This window comes from Oreochromis niloticus, linkage group LG15, assembly GCF_001858045.2.
Source record: "Oreochromis niloticus isolate F11D_XX linkage group LG15, O_niloticus_UMD_NMBU, whole genome shotgun sequence".
In the NCBI taxonomy this organism is placed as follows: domain Eukaryota; kingdom Metazoa; phylum Chordata; class Actinopteri; order Cichliformes; family Cichlidae; genus Oreochromis; species Oreochromis niloticus.
In genome coordinates, this window is record NC_031980.2 from 22976536 (window position 1) to 22995029 (window position 18494).

The 18494-nt window shown below is 40.6% G+C and overlaps 1 protein-coding gene and 1 long non-coding RNA gene across 4 annotated transcripts; both read right to left on the minus strand.

Moving 5' to 3' along the window:
- Window positions 1–4311: 4311 nt before the first annotated feature.
- On the minus strand, window positions 4312–7954 carry LOC102083310 (uncharacterized). Its single transcript, XR_003214077.1, has 3 exons — window positions 7069–7954; window positions 6426–6498; window positions 4312–4583 (listed from the first exon to the last, which is right to left on the minus strand). It is a non-coding gene; the product is annotated as an uncharacterized LOC102083310 (long non-coding RNA).
- Window positions 7955–12079: 4125 nt separating this feature from the next.
- On the minus strand, window positions 12080–17416 carry rnaseh1 (ribonuclease H1). Of its 3 annotated transcripts, none has more exons than XM_005452407.4 (9): window positions 17165–17416; window positions 16923–17024; window positions 15821–15945; window positions 15351–15545; window positions 15085–15184; window positions 14919–14973; window positions 14164–14248; window positions 13924–14048; window positions 12080–12409 (listed from the first exon to the last, which is right to left on the minus strand). In XM_005452407.4, the coding sequence occupies exons 2-9, from the start codon at window positions 16985–16987 to the stop codon at window positions 12323–12325; spliced, it is 837 nt and encodes a 278-aa protein (XP_005452464.1). In that variant the 5' UTR covers window positions 16988–17024; window positions 17165–17416; the 3' UTR covers window positions 12080–12322. The 3 variants fall into 3 exon arrangements, with proteins under 3 accessions (XP_005452464.1, XP_003446665.2, NP_001272841.1); NM_001285912.1 differs by having other exon boundaries at window positions 12278–12409; window positions 17119–17226; XM_003446617.5 differs by having other exon boundaries at window positions 16923–17416.
- Between the last annotated feature and the right edge of the window lie 1078 nt (window positions 17417–18494).

The window sequence follows — 18494 nt, forward strand, 5'->3', positions numbered from 1 at the left end:
GTGTACATAAAGGTCTTATCCCATCATATACATCTACATATACTGTACTGTCCATAAAAGTCTATAGCAGGCGCCGGGAACTCCAGGCCACAAGGGCCGGTGTCCTGCAGGGTTTAGATATCACCCTGGGTCAAATGATTAGTTCATTTCCAGACCTTACGAGAACTTCAAGACATGTTGAGGATGTAATTTAGCCATTTAAATCAGCTGTGTTGGATCTAAAACTGTAGGACACCGGCCCTTGTGGCCTGGAGTTCCTCCACCCCTGGTCTATAGAAACATTGATAGTTACATTATTTGAATAAGTAAATAAATAGTATGACCGTAATTACACTGCTTTGCAATTTGGCAGTTAAATTCTACTTTTTAAAAAGCGCCATGTTCAAAAAAACATGCATAATTATATATATATATATATATATATATATATATATATATATATACATGCATATATATATAGATATAGCTATAGATAGATAGATAGATATTACAGCTATACAAGTAAAATAATTAAGTAATACATAAATATACAGTTTAAAATGTTTAATATAGTGACACTATCAAAAGAGGAAAAGGAAAAACACATTACAAATATTAAAGTAACTGTATAATTTTACTTAGGTGAACTTACTTCACCTGGTCACTACAGATCACAGACAGACACTTCCTTTTAGCCACGAAGGTCGGGGAGCATTGTTTTTAATTTGACTTTACGCGTGTCAGAGTAATCCCTTAAAACGTCATTGTCAGCAAGCTAATTGTTGGCGTTGGTTTAACTTTGCTGTTGCTCACGCCTGACTCGGAAAGTCCACAGAGATTTACGTTTGCCAAACACCAAACTCTTGTCACTGTTTGAATGTTGACAACAGCTGCCCACACACTGTGCACACACAGCCTGGTGGAGCACCGTCTTTACTGCGCGGTAAGTAATGCAGAGGTAGATTCATCTATCATGTTAAGAATTCACAGGTGACATTAAAAAGCAACACAGATTATCATATGCCAGCCCACAGCTGGAAGCATCTGTTCACACATAAAGAATACTATAGACAAGACTGTTTCCAGCTATCCTCCCTCAGATAATGAATGTGTACACACACACACACACACACACAGATGAACACTGATGCAGCCTGACAGACAAACAGATGCAGACTCACTCTCTCTCCTCTAGAGCTCCATCTGTGTAATGACATCTCACGCTTGGTTAGGACTCTGCTGCATAATTGGAGCCCTGGCAGCTGATGGATGGCACTGCAGCACCTCCACCCTAATGACCTTGGCCTCACCTCAGCCATGCTGAGGCCTGCATGGGCCTGAAAACAACCAGTACTTTCCTCCTTTATACAGACCAAAACAAAGCAGCCACCTATTTTCTTATGCGACCAGCAGCGTCTCACGGCAGACGTTTAGACGTGTTACAGTAAGAAAGGCACAATGACTGCTCAGTTCATATACCGTGCTGAGAAATCCAGCACAAACATGTAACTCCTCCGTGCAAAGCTAACTTAACATGAATATATGCTTTTAAGAGGATGAAGAGCCACAGCCTTGAACAGAGAAAGCTGTTGTCGCCAGTTAAACTGCTTCTGTTGGAGTAAATAAAAGCAGGGTAAAAGATGGATGTAGCTTCCACATCTGAAAAGAGACGCCTCTGCCTTTTTTTCTGTCTGCTTTCAGGTCATATTGAGCATTAAGTCAGTTTCATAAAAGTTGGTCATTCTCAGAGTCAGACGATGATGGTGCGCTCTTTGGTTTCAAAACACCAAGGTGGACATCGCCAAGCTCGAGGCTTCATAGCTTCATACATCATGACATCACAGTCACTATGTTCATCTTTTATACCAGCTATGATTTGGACACAGAATTAAGCCGTTTTTAAATAAAGTGAGAATTTATTGTTTTGTTATGAGCCAAGCTAAGCCGATGAGGTTGTGTTATTTGGGCTGTAAAACATCCCCACCACCAGGGGGAGCAGTCGGGGTTCACATTACACAGGTGATGCTAACAGCTTTTTCATGCTAATGATTTTCGGTTTGTTGTTTCTGTCAAATTAATGCACTTATGACAGGAAAATAGAGAAATTTAGATTGTGACTGAAGACTGTAACATTACATTTTATTAGTAACACGGTAATGTGTCACTGCACAAAATTCAGCACTTATGTTACAGTTACAATAATGCAGCAGTTCTTTAGTTATCTGCACGCAGGGCAGCAGAATGGGGTTTTTTTTTCTTCCCTTGCACAGGTGGAGGAAAATGGTAAAAGAGAATCACTGTGGTGAACACTTTGAAGTCTCTTGTGGCTGATTTTGATCTTTGCTTTGTGTTGTCAGTTTATTGTTCATGCTTAAAAACTAAAAGAGAGATTGTTTCTGTCCTCAGAGATTTGTGTGTGGTTTTTATAGTTGACTGGCAATTATGTGACAATGAATTTCAACAATGACAATGAGTAACGCAGACGTCATACAGCGGATTGCGTAACAAATTACTTTTTCTAGCAAGTGATTAAGTAACGTATTGTAAAAAATGACTTTTCTTGATTAAGGACTCAAATTATTAATTTGTGTTCACATCTAAATGAGCTTCCTGCAGTAAATGCTTTAGCTTTTTTTTTTTTTTTTTTTTTTTAAGAAAACTGGATAACAAGGTGTCATATTTAAGCCAAAATCAGCAAGATTATAAACTTAGCTAAATTTTCATCATGTACAACAAAAGGTGAAAGTAAAGAGTGCAAAGAAAAAGATGTCTGAGGGTGTAATGGGACTGAACTAACAGACCACTAGCTTAAATTAGCTCTTAGAGGTGTTCAGCATGTGATTTTATGTTGCTGAATGAAACCATCACCAGCATCATTGAGCAAAGAGCCACAGAAACAGTCAAATATTGTAATTTTGGCTGTGTATGTGCACAGTTTTCCCATGGAAATTGGCTGCTTTGGTGAGCTGATGCAAGTTGAATCAATTTAGCATCTTATACAATATATCATGTATTTATACTCAAATTCTACCAAAGCAATTCCACATCAGCGCACACACTAACATGGCTAAGCACACACAATATGCTGAAATGCTCCCTCCCGAAAACAATTCTGGGTATTTGGCTGGTTTAGTCACACAGGCCTGGCAGCCCTGCAAGTGCACAGTGCGCTGAACATACACTGAGTGTTTGGAAATTAGGATTTAAGTTTTTGGAAAAATGTCACTGAATCTTTAAATTGACCAAAGTGATTGAATCACCTTTCACCTTCGTCCTGTAACAAAGCTGTTTCCTGGCTCTAAGGCGGACTTTGGCATGATGTCCGGTGTATAGTGTGCAATTTTTGTATGTCCAAGATAAAAGATGACCAGCGTGAAAGCATAGCGGTGATGTGTTTGGTCGCAGCTCTGAAACAGCAGTCTCATGCTGCACAGTGAGAAAGTTTCAAAGATGACTGTTGAAATGACCTCATGGCGTCTAAAAGTCTAAAAAGGTGAGAAGATCACAGTTTGATGGTTGCCAAAAGTAAAGTCATGCCACTGTGGGGGGAAACAAAAAGAAAAGAATTAAATCCAAAGATGAAAGTAAACTGTGCAAAACCAAATCTGGAGGATTCCAGCAAAGAAGAAAATCCAGTTGAGTCCTTCAGGAGTTATCCTGACTGTGCTCTGGAGGACATAGCATAAACATAAACAACAGAGGAACTGAATCAGTGGGCATTATTATCACTGCAGCCTACACAGTCCTGATTACCTGCCTAAGTTTATGTTGCATATGTTTTTGACGTTTTACAGTCTGGAGCCTGAAGTTTGACACTGGACCTGCAGTTCAGCACGTTAAATGCAAATCAGTCATCATTAATTTTATTATTTACACCAGTGAGTTTCCTACTTTGACCTGTTAAAATGTCCAATAGCAAGATCTCATAATCAGAAGAGTTAGGAAAGTTCTGGTAGAGATATTATCATGGCCAGGTCATGGCAACCTAATGATGTTAATGGTGTTGATTGATTGAGAGGCTCTGATTGTGTTCATGTGTCCAGGCAAGAATGATGAGTCTGTTAAGGGACCCACAAGTGAGTAGGGAACAAGTGTTGTTGTCTTTTGCTGGACCTCGGCCACAAGCACAGCCTGATCAGTATAAGAGCGTGGAGACGTTGTAGTACCCTCAGAGATGACTTGCAGTATTCACTGAATCATTTATAAACAGTTTTGTCGGTGCATGTAAAAATATTAAAAAGAGCATTTTGTCCTTATTCACTTCTTGAGGGATTTCTTTATATTAAAGCGGAGTTTCCTTCACAATAGTCCGTCTCTTCATACTGTCTGATTTCTTTATTCACACTGTGGTTCTCAGCTACATGCATATTATTTCATTTTGAGGATGTGAAACCTTAAAAAACACACAAATGTACAGCCGATCGATTGAAACCGCTGGGAGATGAAGCGATTAACACTGACGATCTCATTACAATACATGGTTTTGCTGGTCAGCTTCGGATCCTGGCTTTCATGTGAATGTAAGACCTTCATGGCAACAGCACATCCAGATGGCAGCAGCCTCCCTCAGTGGTGCAATACCTCCTCCAAAACTGCAGAAAAAACTAGGAAACATTGAGAGAAACACGATGATTTATCTGCATTACTGTGGGATCTTTACCACAGCTCCAATATAAAGCATGCAAAGCATCTTGATGCAACTGATTACATTAATTCAAATATAAAACAGCCATAAGAAATTAGTATTTTAGGTTTGGTTACTGTCTTTCACACAATTTTGTTTGTGTTCTCTGAAATGTTTTTTCCAAAATTTGTTCTTTTCTTTTTGTTCTTGCATTTTGAAACCTCGAGGCCATCATAATGCGCATGGCATCTTTATTTTTTTATCTACACAAAATAACCCAGTCATCCATTTTCTTAACAAATTTTTCAGGTCAGGGTACCAGTCTGACACACACACAGAGACGTTCACATTCGCACCTGCTGAACAGGCAAAAGAGAGTCAACCACCACTCACCTGTGCCACAGATCAATACAAAATAAAGATTTCCTTTAATTGTTATAATTGTGTTGCATTAGAAAAATGCAGAAGAAGACACTTACAGGTAAATTAGAGTCTGATATTTACTGTAACTTTACTCTCTATATTTTTTCCTGGAATAACACAGACTGTTATACACTCACCCAAACAAATAATTACTTATGACAAATTTACCTCTGTGGATCTCAAAAACCACAGACACCCTTCTGGAAACTTCCCGTCGTTTGCAGGCAAATCCCATGAATAGTCAATAAGTTCAATGTATTTCCATAATGAGTTTTACTTTCATGGCAGAATCTGGGTTCTTCTTTTTTTTTTTTAATCAGAGTGGGCGTCATAATTTTGAAATGCTTGAAATCTCATTTTGGAGTGAAACTTTACAAACGCCGAGATGGCTGCAGGGGCGCTGAGCCTGCCAAACTTTCCACGAGGGCACAGATTGATTCATACGTTTCTGTCCACGATGCAAATCAGCAGGGAGACGAGATAATGAAGCCCCGGATGACAGGAACCTGCCAAACTGCAAATAGCTGATCCACTGATTGGTGGGTATGAAGGAAAAATTGATCAGACAGAGAGTCCGACTGAGGCTGTCGGTGCGTTCAGTGACCTGGCTGACCAACAGATTCATCCATCCAAGCGTTAAAAGCAGAGAAATGTAGTCTTTGTATCCTTTGTTGCCAGGAAATACCATCACATGGTCATATGGCCACAACGACGAAAGGGTCAGACTACATACATTTGCATACTATGCTTCAAATTTGTGAGCCCAGAGTTGGAATTAAGCTGATGTCAGCATGACTGATTAACATCAGCTCAAGGGAACAAATTGAGATTTTATTTTTAAAGATAAATGTGTTAGCTTCTTAATGAGCTGAGAGCTGGCGGGGTTTTGACCTCGAGTATTTTCTGATTTCATTGATTAGCACAAATTTACCCAGAGAGGAAAATCTGAGCCGCTGCCTCTTTGCTTGATTTGTTAAAGCAAAAAAAGAAATAAAAAATCAGGTCCCAATGGGAGCAAATTATTTAACAAATCAGAGAGAGATTTTGGCCAATGCCTTCCTCTTAGGAAACCAGAGGAGTCAATAAAAACCACAAAAATCTTTAAGAAACGTTGACCACAAGATTTGAATTATAAGGATCAGGACGTGCGGTGGGTCCGACCCCCCACTGAGGTAGTGAAAACCTCCCTTATAAGGGGAAAATATATATGGTATGTATATATGGTATGTGGGGGTGGTATGTTATCACTGAGGGTAACAAAAACAGACACAAGGAGCTCAGTTAACCTCGAGAAATATTCCCCAGTCACCTCAAAATTACCCTGGATTGGATTTTCTTCCTGTGGAGGGAGCTGGACACAGACAACTGTCATGGAAACAGATGCCACTTCACATCTCACCATCTTTGGTTGTGACTCCTTCTGTGCCCCGATCGCCACTGATGCCGTGCTGAGCTACACTTCTGCCTCATGCCTGATGAAAAAGGAAGCGCCAGTGACTGGAGAGATGGGGAAGAAATCATTTCAGAGCAGGAGCCTGGCTCATGAGCTCAGCCGTGATCAGACCCGCAACCAGTGATACGACCCCAGATATTTCTGACAATACCTCAGAGGATGACAGCAGCTACACCTGACATGAGCTCAGACTTACCACGGCTTCACTAACTCAGATATGAGGCTCTGGCATGCTCTCATCCTGCGGTTTGCTTCCTGTTTGGACCTATGAACCAACTGCTCTTGGATGTTCCCGGGTCCATCCCTAATTTTTCATAGAAGAGCTGCCCAGACACTCAGTGATTTTCAAAACACTCGCAAAAACCTACTTAGTCTCGATGGCATTTGTTTCTGGATTAGCAGAATATAATAGAAAATGATCATTTAAATGTATGTTCTATTGTGTGTTTTACTGCATTTCTATTGTTGATTTAGTGATTTTATAGCATGAGTAAAATTTGGTCAGCTGAGGTTATTTTAAATGTGCTATAGAAATATAGAGTTGACTCAGTCTTTAAGTGCTCAGGCTGATGCACCAAGATCGACTTACCTTCCAGAACACAAACCATGCATGTTGAAAATGACGAGTTGGGAGTGCCAGGCCCCTCTCACTAATGTCATAAACCAGTGTGTAAATGAGCCACAGCATAATGTGCATATCTCCCATTCACTGTCTGTGAATCCAGGCAAGCGTCGGATTCTAGAAAAGAGCAGGAGGTACAGCAGCTCATGCATTCTGGGATATTTGGCTGCACCAAGTCCACATAAGTCTCCACTGATGCATGCTCAATAAAACAGGAGGAGCGAGAACACATCTGGGAATTTTGAGCGTACTTTAAATTTGAACAGTACTTGGTCTGCGACTGATGACGTATCACAAGTCCACCAGAACACAAGTACACACAAGTACGCATACTGAGACACGGCCAGTTGTTTGCACAGTGGAAGCAGAGGGAGAGCACATACTGTGACACGCCCATTAAGTGTCCAGTGCTAAGCAGCAGCACAGATGCTCACATATGAAAACACCCCGGTGTTTATGGACTCAAACACTTAGACATGACTTCAGTGACTTAAGGATAAACTTTGCAATTATTGGTCCTGCACTAGTGTCCATTTTTCGTAGCTCTGCAGCTACATGGAGGGAAGGATCATAGGAATTCAACTAGCACAGAGTCCTCCAAAAAGCCAACAGCATGTAGCTCTGCGTTGGTAGACTGCTGACTGGTTAAAAGGTTTACCAGAACAGGGAAGAAGAACCACATCGGAGCTCCACGAAGAGGAAGAGGTGCTAAATAAAAGATAAAAAAAACTTGCATGAGGAGCACAGACAGCTGCTGCAGTAGAGTTTCACTTGTTTCCAACACTGTGTTTCATTTCAGTGGAAAGAAGTCAGCTGTGGCTGAAGGACCAGCAACAGGACGAAGATGGACACGAGCAGCCCACATTGCCAGTTATTGAAAATCTTCTCAACACTGCCCCTGCTGACAGAGTAGAGCTATAACATCTAGATGCGGGTGTGCAAAGCTCTGTGTAGCACCATGTGAGACACTTTAGCTTTAACCTCTAAGGAACTTTGGTGCAGCCTCTTCAACCTGCACACGACTGAAAGCAGGACCTTAAGTCCGAAGCCTCAAACTTCGTGAGACTTTACTTGGACTGGAGCGACTTGGCTAACGCAGCGGCGTAGGCCAGGTTGATTTCCTGTCAAGCGGCTGAACGCCTGCGTGAAGTTTTCTTTTCTCCCCGTCAGCACTGCGAGCACTTCAGCGAACATCCCCCGCTCAGTGTCAGACGGTTTGCGGTGTCAGAGAGTTCTGCAACCCCGGCAGAACATTGTGGTTTATTTTAGAGCAGATGATCTAAAAATTGACAAAACCTCCAGCTGAAGTGTGAGCAGGATGTTTCTAATGTCTGGTTAGTTAAGTTTCTTTGCAGTTTGTTTGGTCTTCCTCCCCTCCAGCAGGGCAGCGGCGGAACGATGCCAGAGCTCATTCTGCTAAGGAGGCATGTATGTGTTGAGGAGGAGTGCTAACGAGTCTCAGCCAACGAGGAGGTGAAGCTGCTGCGGGGTGACCTTTGACCCTCAGAGGCACTCTCTTTCAGACTGGGCTGCCTCTGGCGGGGTCGCGGTGCCCCACGCTTGCCGGAAGGCAGCGGTCGAGGTCAGAGCGAGAGACCCAGAGCCTCCGTCCTGTTTCCAACATCGACACCGACCAATCGAAAGGCTGCAGGAGAATGGAGGAGGAGGAGGAGGAAGGACAAATGAGTCTAATTCCTCTTTCTCCGTGTTGGAGAAACAAAGCTTTTCTCAGTGTGTGCAGAAGTTTTGGGCCTACAAGATGTTTCCATTTATTATCCAGTAATATCAGGGAGGCATCTGATTGGCTCTGAATTCCTTCTGAAGCAGCTGCAGATGAGGAACTAACTTCAGCCATGAGAAGAAAAACAAGGCAGAAGGTTTAGGCCTCATGGAGAAAAAGAAGACATTCAGATGGGTTTTCCAAAATGTTCAAAACAACATGTCTGCCAACTGCAACTAAGTGTCATTTTGAACCCTGTGAGGTCACAAACCTAAGCCCAGGTCTTAAAGAAAATGAAACAGGACTCATTTGGAAAGAATTTCATTATTTTTTGAGGTGTGTCAGTTAAAATATCAATTTTTTGCCCACTGATTGCTAATATTTGGAAGCACAATTTAAATAAATAATAAATTCCATGTTCTGATTGCAAAGGGTTATCACGAGAACATCCCACATGCTGGATCACGTTCCAGCTCCAATGCTGTCACCTCCTCAAGACAATGTTTGTCATTCCACAAGGAATATTTTAAGCATCTGATTCACTGAGCTTCACTTAAAATATAGCCGTGTCTTTTTTTTAGGCTTGTCGGGCTGCACAGACCAGATGAGGAGGCCGGGAAGCCTGACACAGGACATGCTGGTCAATTTTCAAAATAAAAGACTGGGTGCATGGGTAAATCCTCCGATTCTGAGGTGCTTCTTGTGTGATTCGAAGCTCTGCGGAGCTCTGGGTTTACTTGCCGGCTTAGCGGTCATCATCGATGTTAAGAGTTTAAAGGGTGCTTACGCCAAATATCAAAAGGACTACATCAATTTAAGGGACACAAGTGCACAACCTTTCACTGTGGTAATGACATAGTAGTTTTAGGTACTTTAATCTCATTCTGTGAGCATGTATGAAGAGTTAACCTATCAGCAGTGATGCATACAACAACGCGGCATATTAAAGAGACTGCACGCTGGAATGGAAATATCGGAAACTGAAATCTAACCCAGTGCAGCCTCAGATTAGCACTTTATAATTGGTTAATATAACTATATGTAGCTCCTGCCAAGTTAAGTAATAAAAATATAAAAAGACATATGTACTAAATGCACAGTCAAACATTTAAAAAAAATTATCCAGTCAGTTACATTTTGTTTATAGCTTCAGTTCACAGAGACATTCATCTCAAGGCTCTCCTTGTTGTTTTTTGGTCCCTCTTTTCATTTTAATTGCTTTTTGCTTGTTTATCTCCAGCGGCTTGACTTCCTGTCTTCGCCGCTTTGATTTCCTGATTGTTTCTACCTGTGTCAGGTTTCTCTCCCTTGATTTTCTCCCCTGCCCTTGTTAGCTTCCATTGTGTCCAGTCGCCTTTCTCATTTTTCTAATTTGTGGCTCCTAGTCTGCACCGTTCTCCTGCTTATGACACGTAAATCAGTCACAGTGCGTCTCAATTGTTAAAAAGCATCTGGAGGATGGAGGAGATATAATCAAGAGGGCACAGGTGTATCCTCAGAGGGGGAGGTTACCTTTAAGTATAAAATTATGCCACAGCACGGCTGAACTCTTTAAGCAGCACACGTTTAGTTAAATCACTGTTTTATTTGGGAATATAAAATATCCTATAGGCACAGGTAACATTAATTACCTCCAAGCACTACCTGGACTTTCATAATATAAACATCAACTTGAAGAAAAAGGCATCTTAACCAAAAGGAAACTACTGAATGTCCCAACTTACAGTAAATGAGGACTAAGATTTTATATCTTTGTTAGAACATTTATGTTATCTGTGTGATGTTTTTCTCATCTGATTTGGATTGAATTTGATTCATTTTGGTTGATTCTAGGATATTGAAGACTCCTCCTATTGGTGGGGTTTTCCTTGTGGAATTTTCCACTCTCACCTAAGTGGAAGTTTCCTACTGGTAGAGCACCAACTGGAAAATAGTCGGTGTGTTCATGGAGTCTGTTTTCTCCCAGGTGTGTGCGTGTGTGTCTAAACGAGTCAGAGTTTTAGGTTGAATATAATGATGCCATGAGATTAAGGAAATATAATTTCATATAAAAATGCTCCATCTGAGACATAAAGATTTAGTTGGGCTACTTAGGTGGTTTAAAATGCGGCTCTGAAAGAAGGATGCCTCATTAAGTTAAATGCCTGTTGCTTTGACTCCTCTGCTCCTCTCTGGTGGACTACAGGAAGGCTAAGAAGTGAGGAGATTAACTGAGAACGTACATTTTAAGCACTGAAAGGGGGGGGCTGTCCTTCCTCCTTGTCAGCTGTTAGTTCTACAGATGTCTTCCTTTCATTATTTATGCTCCTGTTTAGGATTCCTGTTTCTTTTACAATAACGGCTCAGTTGTTTTGAAAGGTGATGCCCGTCTCTGCATGGAGGCAGTGTCCAAGTCTTTAAAGATAAACTCTGTCTTATACGTCCTTGTAATCGGGTTCATGTGTTTTTGTGCTTGTGAGCTTTATAAGTGGCCTTTAATGTTCTTTATTATGCTTCTATCAATGATGTTCTTTTGTCTTCATCTTTGCTTTTCTTTTACCCTTTATAAAAACTGAGCCTGCATGACTGAAGTGTTCAATTTAATTAACGTGTCCTTTTTAAAATAAACTAAACTTGTTAAGGCGCCATGTCTCTTTCAGTCTCTGGGAGGTTTCGTGTTTGCCCTCAGCAGTATGTCAGTTTCCTCTGAGGGGAATTTACCTGCTGCTAGTGTAGTGAAGGTGTTTTTCACAATAAAACTTTATTTTAGAAAACTGAAATAAATGTACATCTTCAGTCCAGGAAACAAGGATTACTCTGATAAGCTGCCCATAAGGAGAGTTAATATTGTATAATGTGATAATGATTACTGGTTTGTCAGACTGGGAGTAGACATCTCCCAGTTTAATTTTGTGACAGAGCAACAGGATTTTCTGGATTCACACGCTGATCTCAAACGCCTTCGTTCTCATTTCAGTTTCACTGTAATAAACTTTACTTACATGTGATTTGAAAACAATATTCCCCAAGCACCGGCGTGTTTGGGACGACGTTCATCAAAATGTGTCAATCAGCACGCGAGGAGATCCTTAAATAAACCCCAAATCCTCATGAGCCCTTTGTCTGTGTTCCAATGATGACCTGGAGCGCCTCCTGCTGGAGGGCTGCGGGCATTACAACGAGACAGAATAAACTAAACATGATTTCCTCAACTTCCCTCTGCTTCTTAGACACAAGAACTGTCTTCTCACTTCCTGCTACTTCACATGAAACAACAGGTGAAACTTAAAATCTTTATTCAGACCCAAAACAAATCAAAATTTACATTTAACACAAAAAAGAAAAAAAAAGATGAGCATGTAGACTCTCTCCAACCTTCAAGCTTCAGTACAGTCACAACTGACACAACAAGAAACACAAACCTCTCAAATTTATTTGAAAGGTTTGTTTCACAGCTAAAGAACCAAAAAAAGAGCATTAAACAGTCCTGCAGCAGATTTATTTAAAGGTGCTCGTCTTTTTCTACTGCAGAGGCTTCGCCGCTCCTTCTCTCGACAGCCTGTCGGCCTCCTCGTTGCCTCTGTAGCCGGCGTGACCTGGAATGTGCATCTGGAGGAGGACCAGAACAGAAGACAAGTAAGTATGAAAACATGAAGACAACAACTAATAAACAATCACTTGGAAGCTTACTGAGCATTAAACACATGATTGGATATGACTGTACTATGCAGTACTAAGACTGTTTAGTACTGTGGTCTGTAATGCAGTCACAGTAAATGATTACTTCAAATTATTGCTGCTAAATCATGGTGTCCTCATCACATGTTGTATTTAAATCATTAAGACCTGCAAATGATCAGAAGATTTTTAATTACATCCTGATACATACAAGCTTCAAACAGGCTGTTTTTACCATTACCGGTTGATCCATCAGATAAGGCATTAACAATACTGCTGCTGCTTTCCTCTGACTGTTACTTTTAACTTGAACTTGTTACACCGTTCCCACATCAGACTACCTGGAAATACTCATTTCTGTTTGGTACACCACATCAAAAAAATCTACCAGGAGTGAAGAGAAAGAATTTAATAATGAGCTCATCATTTTAAGTTACATTTTCCAATTTCCAAATTTCTCTGGCTTCACCTTCAAAAACCCTAAATATTCACATTTTTGGGGCCTAATTTGGACTGAGGGGGTTGAATTCTTCCCTCACGATAAATCTAAACACTTTCGTAATATCTTTCTGGCATTCCCGTATTTTAACGTATATCTTACATTTTTAAGCATTCGAATAATTGAATTAGAAAATAAGTGACAGTCAGCTTTGTGTTAGCCTGACTTTGTACAATTAGAATAAAAACCCCGATGATCCAGCAGCAAGAGGAGGAATAAAAATGCTTTGGTTTAAAAAAAAAAGAGAAAAAGCACAGAAAAAGGTGAGGCAGTGCAGGAACCTTTTACACATTTGTGAGACTAGTCTGAATAAAATGTTGTTTATTCAACATTTATGCAAATTAGCACATTTAATTAGTACTAATGAAAGAAACATTAGCATATTTTAGTATAAAATGTGTACTTGTTGAACACTTAGTCTTATTAACAAACTAGGGAGTTACTATCATTTAAAATTTTTATCATTCAGAGCTGATTTAAGGAATAAAAATTTAGACGATATTTTCTGAATTATGAATCTAACGTGCAAACAAAATGAAACAGGAACGCTGAACCTGTCTTCAGCCGAATGCTCAGATTTTTCTTTTTTGAAGATGTTTGAAACAGGAAAATTATTTGGGTATGTAACACTTCATCTCCTTATCAAAAGCATAACAGAAAACTTACAATATAAGAAAAACAAAATATAATCATCTTAATCCAAGTAATCCACTGAAACTGTCCCTTTCATATATACAGTTTTAGCCCCTGAGGAAACCTGTTCAGCTGCTTACTCTGACTGTATTGAGCCTTCGGTGCCCCCATGTGGCCATTTTTCAGGCCACGGACAGATTTATCACCTCCCCAGCAGGGGGCGGTTGACTGCAATAAAGACTCATCCTGCGGTAAATGTAAAAACATTGTTTACTTCTGACCTGCATGAATCCAAAGAAACGCTGATACTTACCCAGACCACCTCCACCTGTCCATTCAGCCTGTCCAGTTTCATAAAGTCATCTTTGTTGGTAATCTGACCTCCAGATTTCAACCTCCAGCCGTTCAGCTTCCAGTTCTTCACCCAGCTGGTCACACCTGCATGAAGAAAAAAAATAAATAAAAACCTTTAACCATTCAGCGGGAAATTCAAAAGCTGGAATCTGAGTGGTAATGCAACATGACCGCAGCGTGACTCGAGTTTGTGACTCACCGTTTATCGTAAACTTGCTGTCGGTGTATAAAACCAGCTTCTTGATGTTATTCTGTTTGGCCTGTTCCAGCGCTCTGCAGGCCGCCTGTTGCAGCGAGAGCAGAGATGTCAGTTAGTTATGCTTTATAGCTTATAGAGGAAAATCCGAGCATAAAATAACAAACAGACATTTACAGGCCTGCATCTTGCTATTCTTTCCAATAAATAGGTATATTTACGTATCTGCTCCTTCAGGAAACTTTTCAGAAGGTGAGTTTAAAAGCTTCATTCTCGTGGCACCATTTTTAGTTTTGTTCCAACTATGACCAGCAGGTGGCGCTTCTTTGTATTTGCTGTACCATTTAATAAGCCTCTTTACATGTTGGTCCTCAGTAATTTAAATTGGTTGAAAGTGCCGCAGCCTCTCCTCTCTTTAACCCTAGCACACTAACGTGCAGTTTTATAACACTATCAGTAATGTCAGGTAGATTTTACCTGACACACAAAAAACATACTTCCCATTAAAATATATTAAAGCACAACAATAGCTGGCAAAGTGAAGTGCTCTTCTTTTATTTCTCTCTACACATCTCACAAAAGGAAAAAAGGCTATCATGGTGGTCCCTTTAAAAAGGTTCTAAAGCGACAGAATGGAAATCACCCCGTGTTAGTGTTAAAAATAAAAAAGTACTGCTTAAGTGCAGACCTGCAGAGTTAACACTGAGCTTTAAACTGCACTTTTAAGACAAACTCTCATGCTGAGGTGTAAATCTTACTTGTATCTCTGCACGCTGGTTGGTCTGCCTTCCCTGCAGCCTCTCTGCAACATTTCTATAAAGCCAAGAGGCAACAAATGTGAGAAACCGATGGGTCCATTTATGCAATTAAGATTTTAGGAACTGTTTAAAACACGGTTGTTGTAACACGTGCACATATTCTCACAGTGGGTTGTTGCATCCCCAGTAGACCCCGATGCCGGCCCGTGCTCCGCTCTGTCCGTTTCCTGAGCAGCAGCCATCAGTGTAAACGACCACAGCGTCACCTGTACGGAGAACGCAGAACAGCTCAGACTGGAGTTCAAGTTTTATTGCTTCCATTTTCTACGTTTACATTTAAATATTTCTGTATGTAGTAAATAACATGATTTTATACACATAACATCATGTTGAATGGAGTTAAGCTCTAATATTAAATCTTGCACATCTCACCCATGTACGTGAATCCGTCCGAGCGCTCTGATGACGGGTTTTGTGATGTCGAGTTTTCTGATGGCTTGACTCGTTTGGGCTGGTGCCCCACCGCCTCCTCCGAGTGACATCTCTTTTTGCCAAGAGGGATGTACTCGAGCGGCTCCGGGCCTCGTTTAGGAAGCAGAGTGACATCAGACTCCACGCTCTGAGTTACTGAAAGCCACAAACACAAAAAGTTCATCAAGAACAGTGTGCAGCAAGTACCTGATTCTCCACTTAAAATCACCTGTGAGCTTTGTGTGAATCCAGACCTGCATGCTGTATTACCATCCCCATCAGACACAGTAGCTGGGTTAACATATTCTTGGAATCCAAACTAACGAGCATTTCAGTGCCAAGATGCTCCAAGTTCAGCCTCAATCCCAGCTCCAATTAATTATAGATTCTCGAGTATGTATTTGAAGAGTATAAAATTAGAAAATATTCACCTTTCTTCACGTCTGGAACTGCAGAAGGCTCGATCCCTCTGACGAACGCCCAGGCATCTCGCTCTGAGGCAAACTTCTTAAAGGAGGCAGATGGAAATTTGTCCACTTGGCTCTTACACTCGTCCCTAAATGACAAAAAAATAAAAATAAAAAGTAAAAAATCAGAAGAATTAAAATTTTGAGATGTCTTCTTTCTCTCCTCCGGACACTTTAATGATACACCTTTTCAACTGCAACTCAATCTATTCAGGCACATAGACATGGTCAAGATGACCCACTGAAGTTCAAACTGAGCCACTGGAATGAGGAAGAAAGAGAATTTAAGTGAAATTGAACATGGCAGAGATTGTTGGTGACAGACACACCGGCCTGAATATTTCAGAAACTACTGATTTATGAATTTCCAGCATTCAAAATGGTCTGAAAAGAGAGAAAATATATAGGGCAGACTCCAATCCGGCCCACTGGACAGCTTTGGAGGATGACTTTAACTGTGTTTTAACTTTTGACTGTTTCCTACCATTTACGGTACATGAAACTAATTAAGTAACAGAAAAACAATAACAGAAATGTTCCATTCTTGTAACAATGGGTCCAAAGTTTCTTTTCTCAAATTTTAAATGTGTAGTTAAACTTCTGTACACTAACAGAAGGTGGAGTTTCACTGGTCTCGTCCTGGTGTGTTGTTTATTTTATTTGTATTTATTTGTAATAATGACAAACCAAAGACACACTACATTTCTAGTTTTGTTAGAATAAATCCATTTTAGCCCCATCCTACTCACAAATTAGCCACATTAATGGCGGAAATACATTTAACTGTCTGAAGGTTAACCACCTGAAAAACGTGAAAACGAAGTAGTGTATGTTCTGCTTCCATGCCGAATTAAAGGGTGGGATGTACTGACAGGGAAACATTGATATGATCTTAAACCCGGTGGGTTGTTTTACTGTAGCTCAAGGAGAAAAATAGATCTTCGTGTATCTGAACGGAAGCTGGCATCCACTCACTCTCACTGAAAGAACATGCACTTTGAATAGCCAATAACGCTGATTTTTATTAAAAACAAATGTGCAGGCATTGAGGTGTGTCCAGTCTCACCATGAAGTGTAGACTCCCGTTTTGTGTCCTTTCCTAACTGCGTAGAAAAACTTCCCTTTCGCCATGTCGTCAGCAGCGCTACAAAAGGTCCTGCATGCAACTCTGAAAAGACCAGTCAGCCTAAACATCACTGTCTGCCAACACACCGCAGGGTAACGAAGGTGGCTAGCATCGTGATATTAACTCAGACACATACAAATGTCAATAAATTTGAGTAGTCAAGGCGTGATTTGACATAAAACCTTGAAATATGGGACCAAATCAGCAGCCAGGTGTACAGATGTCCGGGAAAGCTAAACCCCCGAAAAAAGCCCAAAAAAGTATTCCTTAAATATATAACATCAGTCTGATAAGTCTTGCAGTCATCTTAGTTTCTTCATTAGCTGTATATCCCTATCTGAAAATGCTGCAGTAAACAAAATTAAAAGCAGTGCAATCAACTGTCTGTAGCTTCCCCGACTGTTTTCTACTAAACTCACGCGATAGTTCTTCTTCTTCTTCTACATTTTTATTGGCGGTTGGCAAACAACTGAAAGGTGCATTACCGCCACCAACTGGTATGAAGTGTGGTCTGGAACGTCGCTCAAAAAAACAAAACACACACACACACACACACACACAAAAAACCCTCAAATCCTTCCAAACAGTTTCCTCTCTCTTAGAAACTGAAATAAGGCCTGATAACTTTTACTTCCCGATTCCTTTTGCAATAAATCAATAAGATCCGGTTTAATTTTTATGTTACTGAGGTTTTGGATCATTGTCTCCTCTCGACCTGATACTTCTGACAATGCAATATGACATGTTCTATAGTTTCCTCTACCCCACAGTAATCACATTTCCCGGTATTATGTTTCCCTATCATAAATAATGTAGTGTTCAAGCCAGTATGTCCAAATCTCATTCTTGATATGATCACCTCCTCTCTCCTAGTCTGTCTTGTGGTTCTCATTCCTCCCACTCTCCTTTGAATTTTATACAGCCATTGTCCCTTCCTTTCTTCCTCCCACTGTTTTTGCCATCTTTTCCTCATTTCTTGCCTTACAATACTGTTTATCTCTGCTTGGCCAAAGCTAACAGCCATGTCAACCACCCCATGTTTTGTGGCCTCCTTTGCAACTCTATCTGTCCTTTCATTTGCCCTTACTCCATAGCGCGCCGGAATCCATAAAAAAACAACTGTAAGTCCCATCATGTATATTCGGAAAAGTGTTTGCTGAACTTCTGCTAAAACATCTGCTCTACCTTCTGAAGAGCAGAAGGTCAGTCATTGGTCAGTCTACAGCATCATTGGTCATGCTGTAGACTGACCAATGATGAACTAGAATCTGAACAAATGACTGCATGTAATGGCCTCATGTCTTCTACCCACTGAACAGCTAATAGCATTGCGAGCATTTCTCCAGTGTATACGGAAAGTCCATCATTAATCCCCATTAATTTTCCCTATTTCCACCATAAACTCTGGGACCACAACTGCTACACCAGTTTGACCGCCTGTGTTCTTTGAGGCATCTGTATATATTTGAACATGATTATAATATTCGTCAATGTAAGCCTGTACTGTATGAG

What these genes read in the sequence shown, in the direction of transcription:
- rnaseh1 (XM_003446617.5), bottom strand. Translation starts at nt 17,050, where the DNA reads ATGTTTAGGCTGACTGGTCTTTTCAGAGTTGCATGCAGGACCTTTTGT. An exon ending in ACCAGCGTGCAGAGATACAA is followed by an intron (nt 14,249 to 14,918) that starts GTAAGATTTACA and finishes TCGCTGCAACAG; the next exon opens with GCGGCCTGCAGAGCGCTGGA. An exon ending in GACAGGTGGAGGTGGTCTGG is followed by an intron (nt 12,410 to 13,923) that starts GTAAGTATCAGC and finishes GTCCTCCTCCAG; the next exon opens with ATGCACATTCCAGGTCACGC.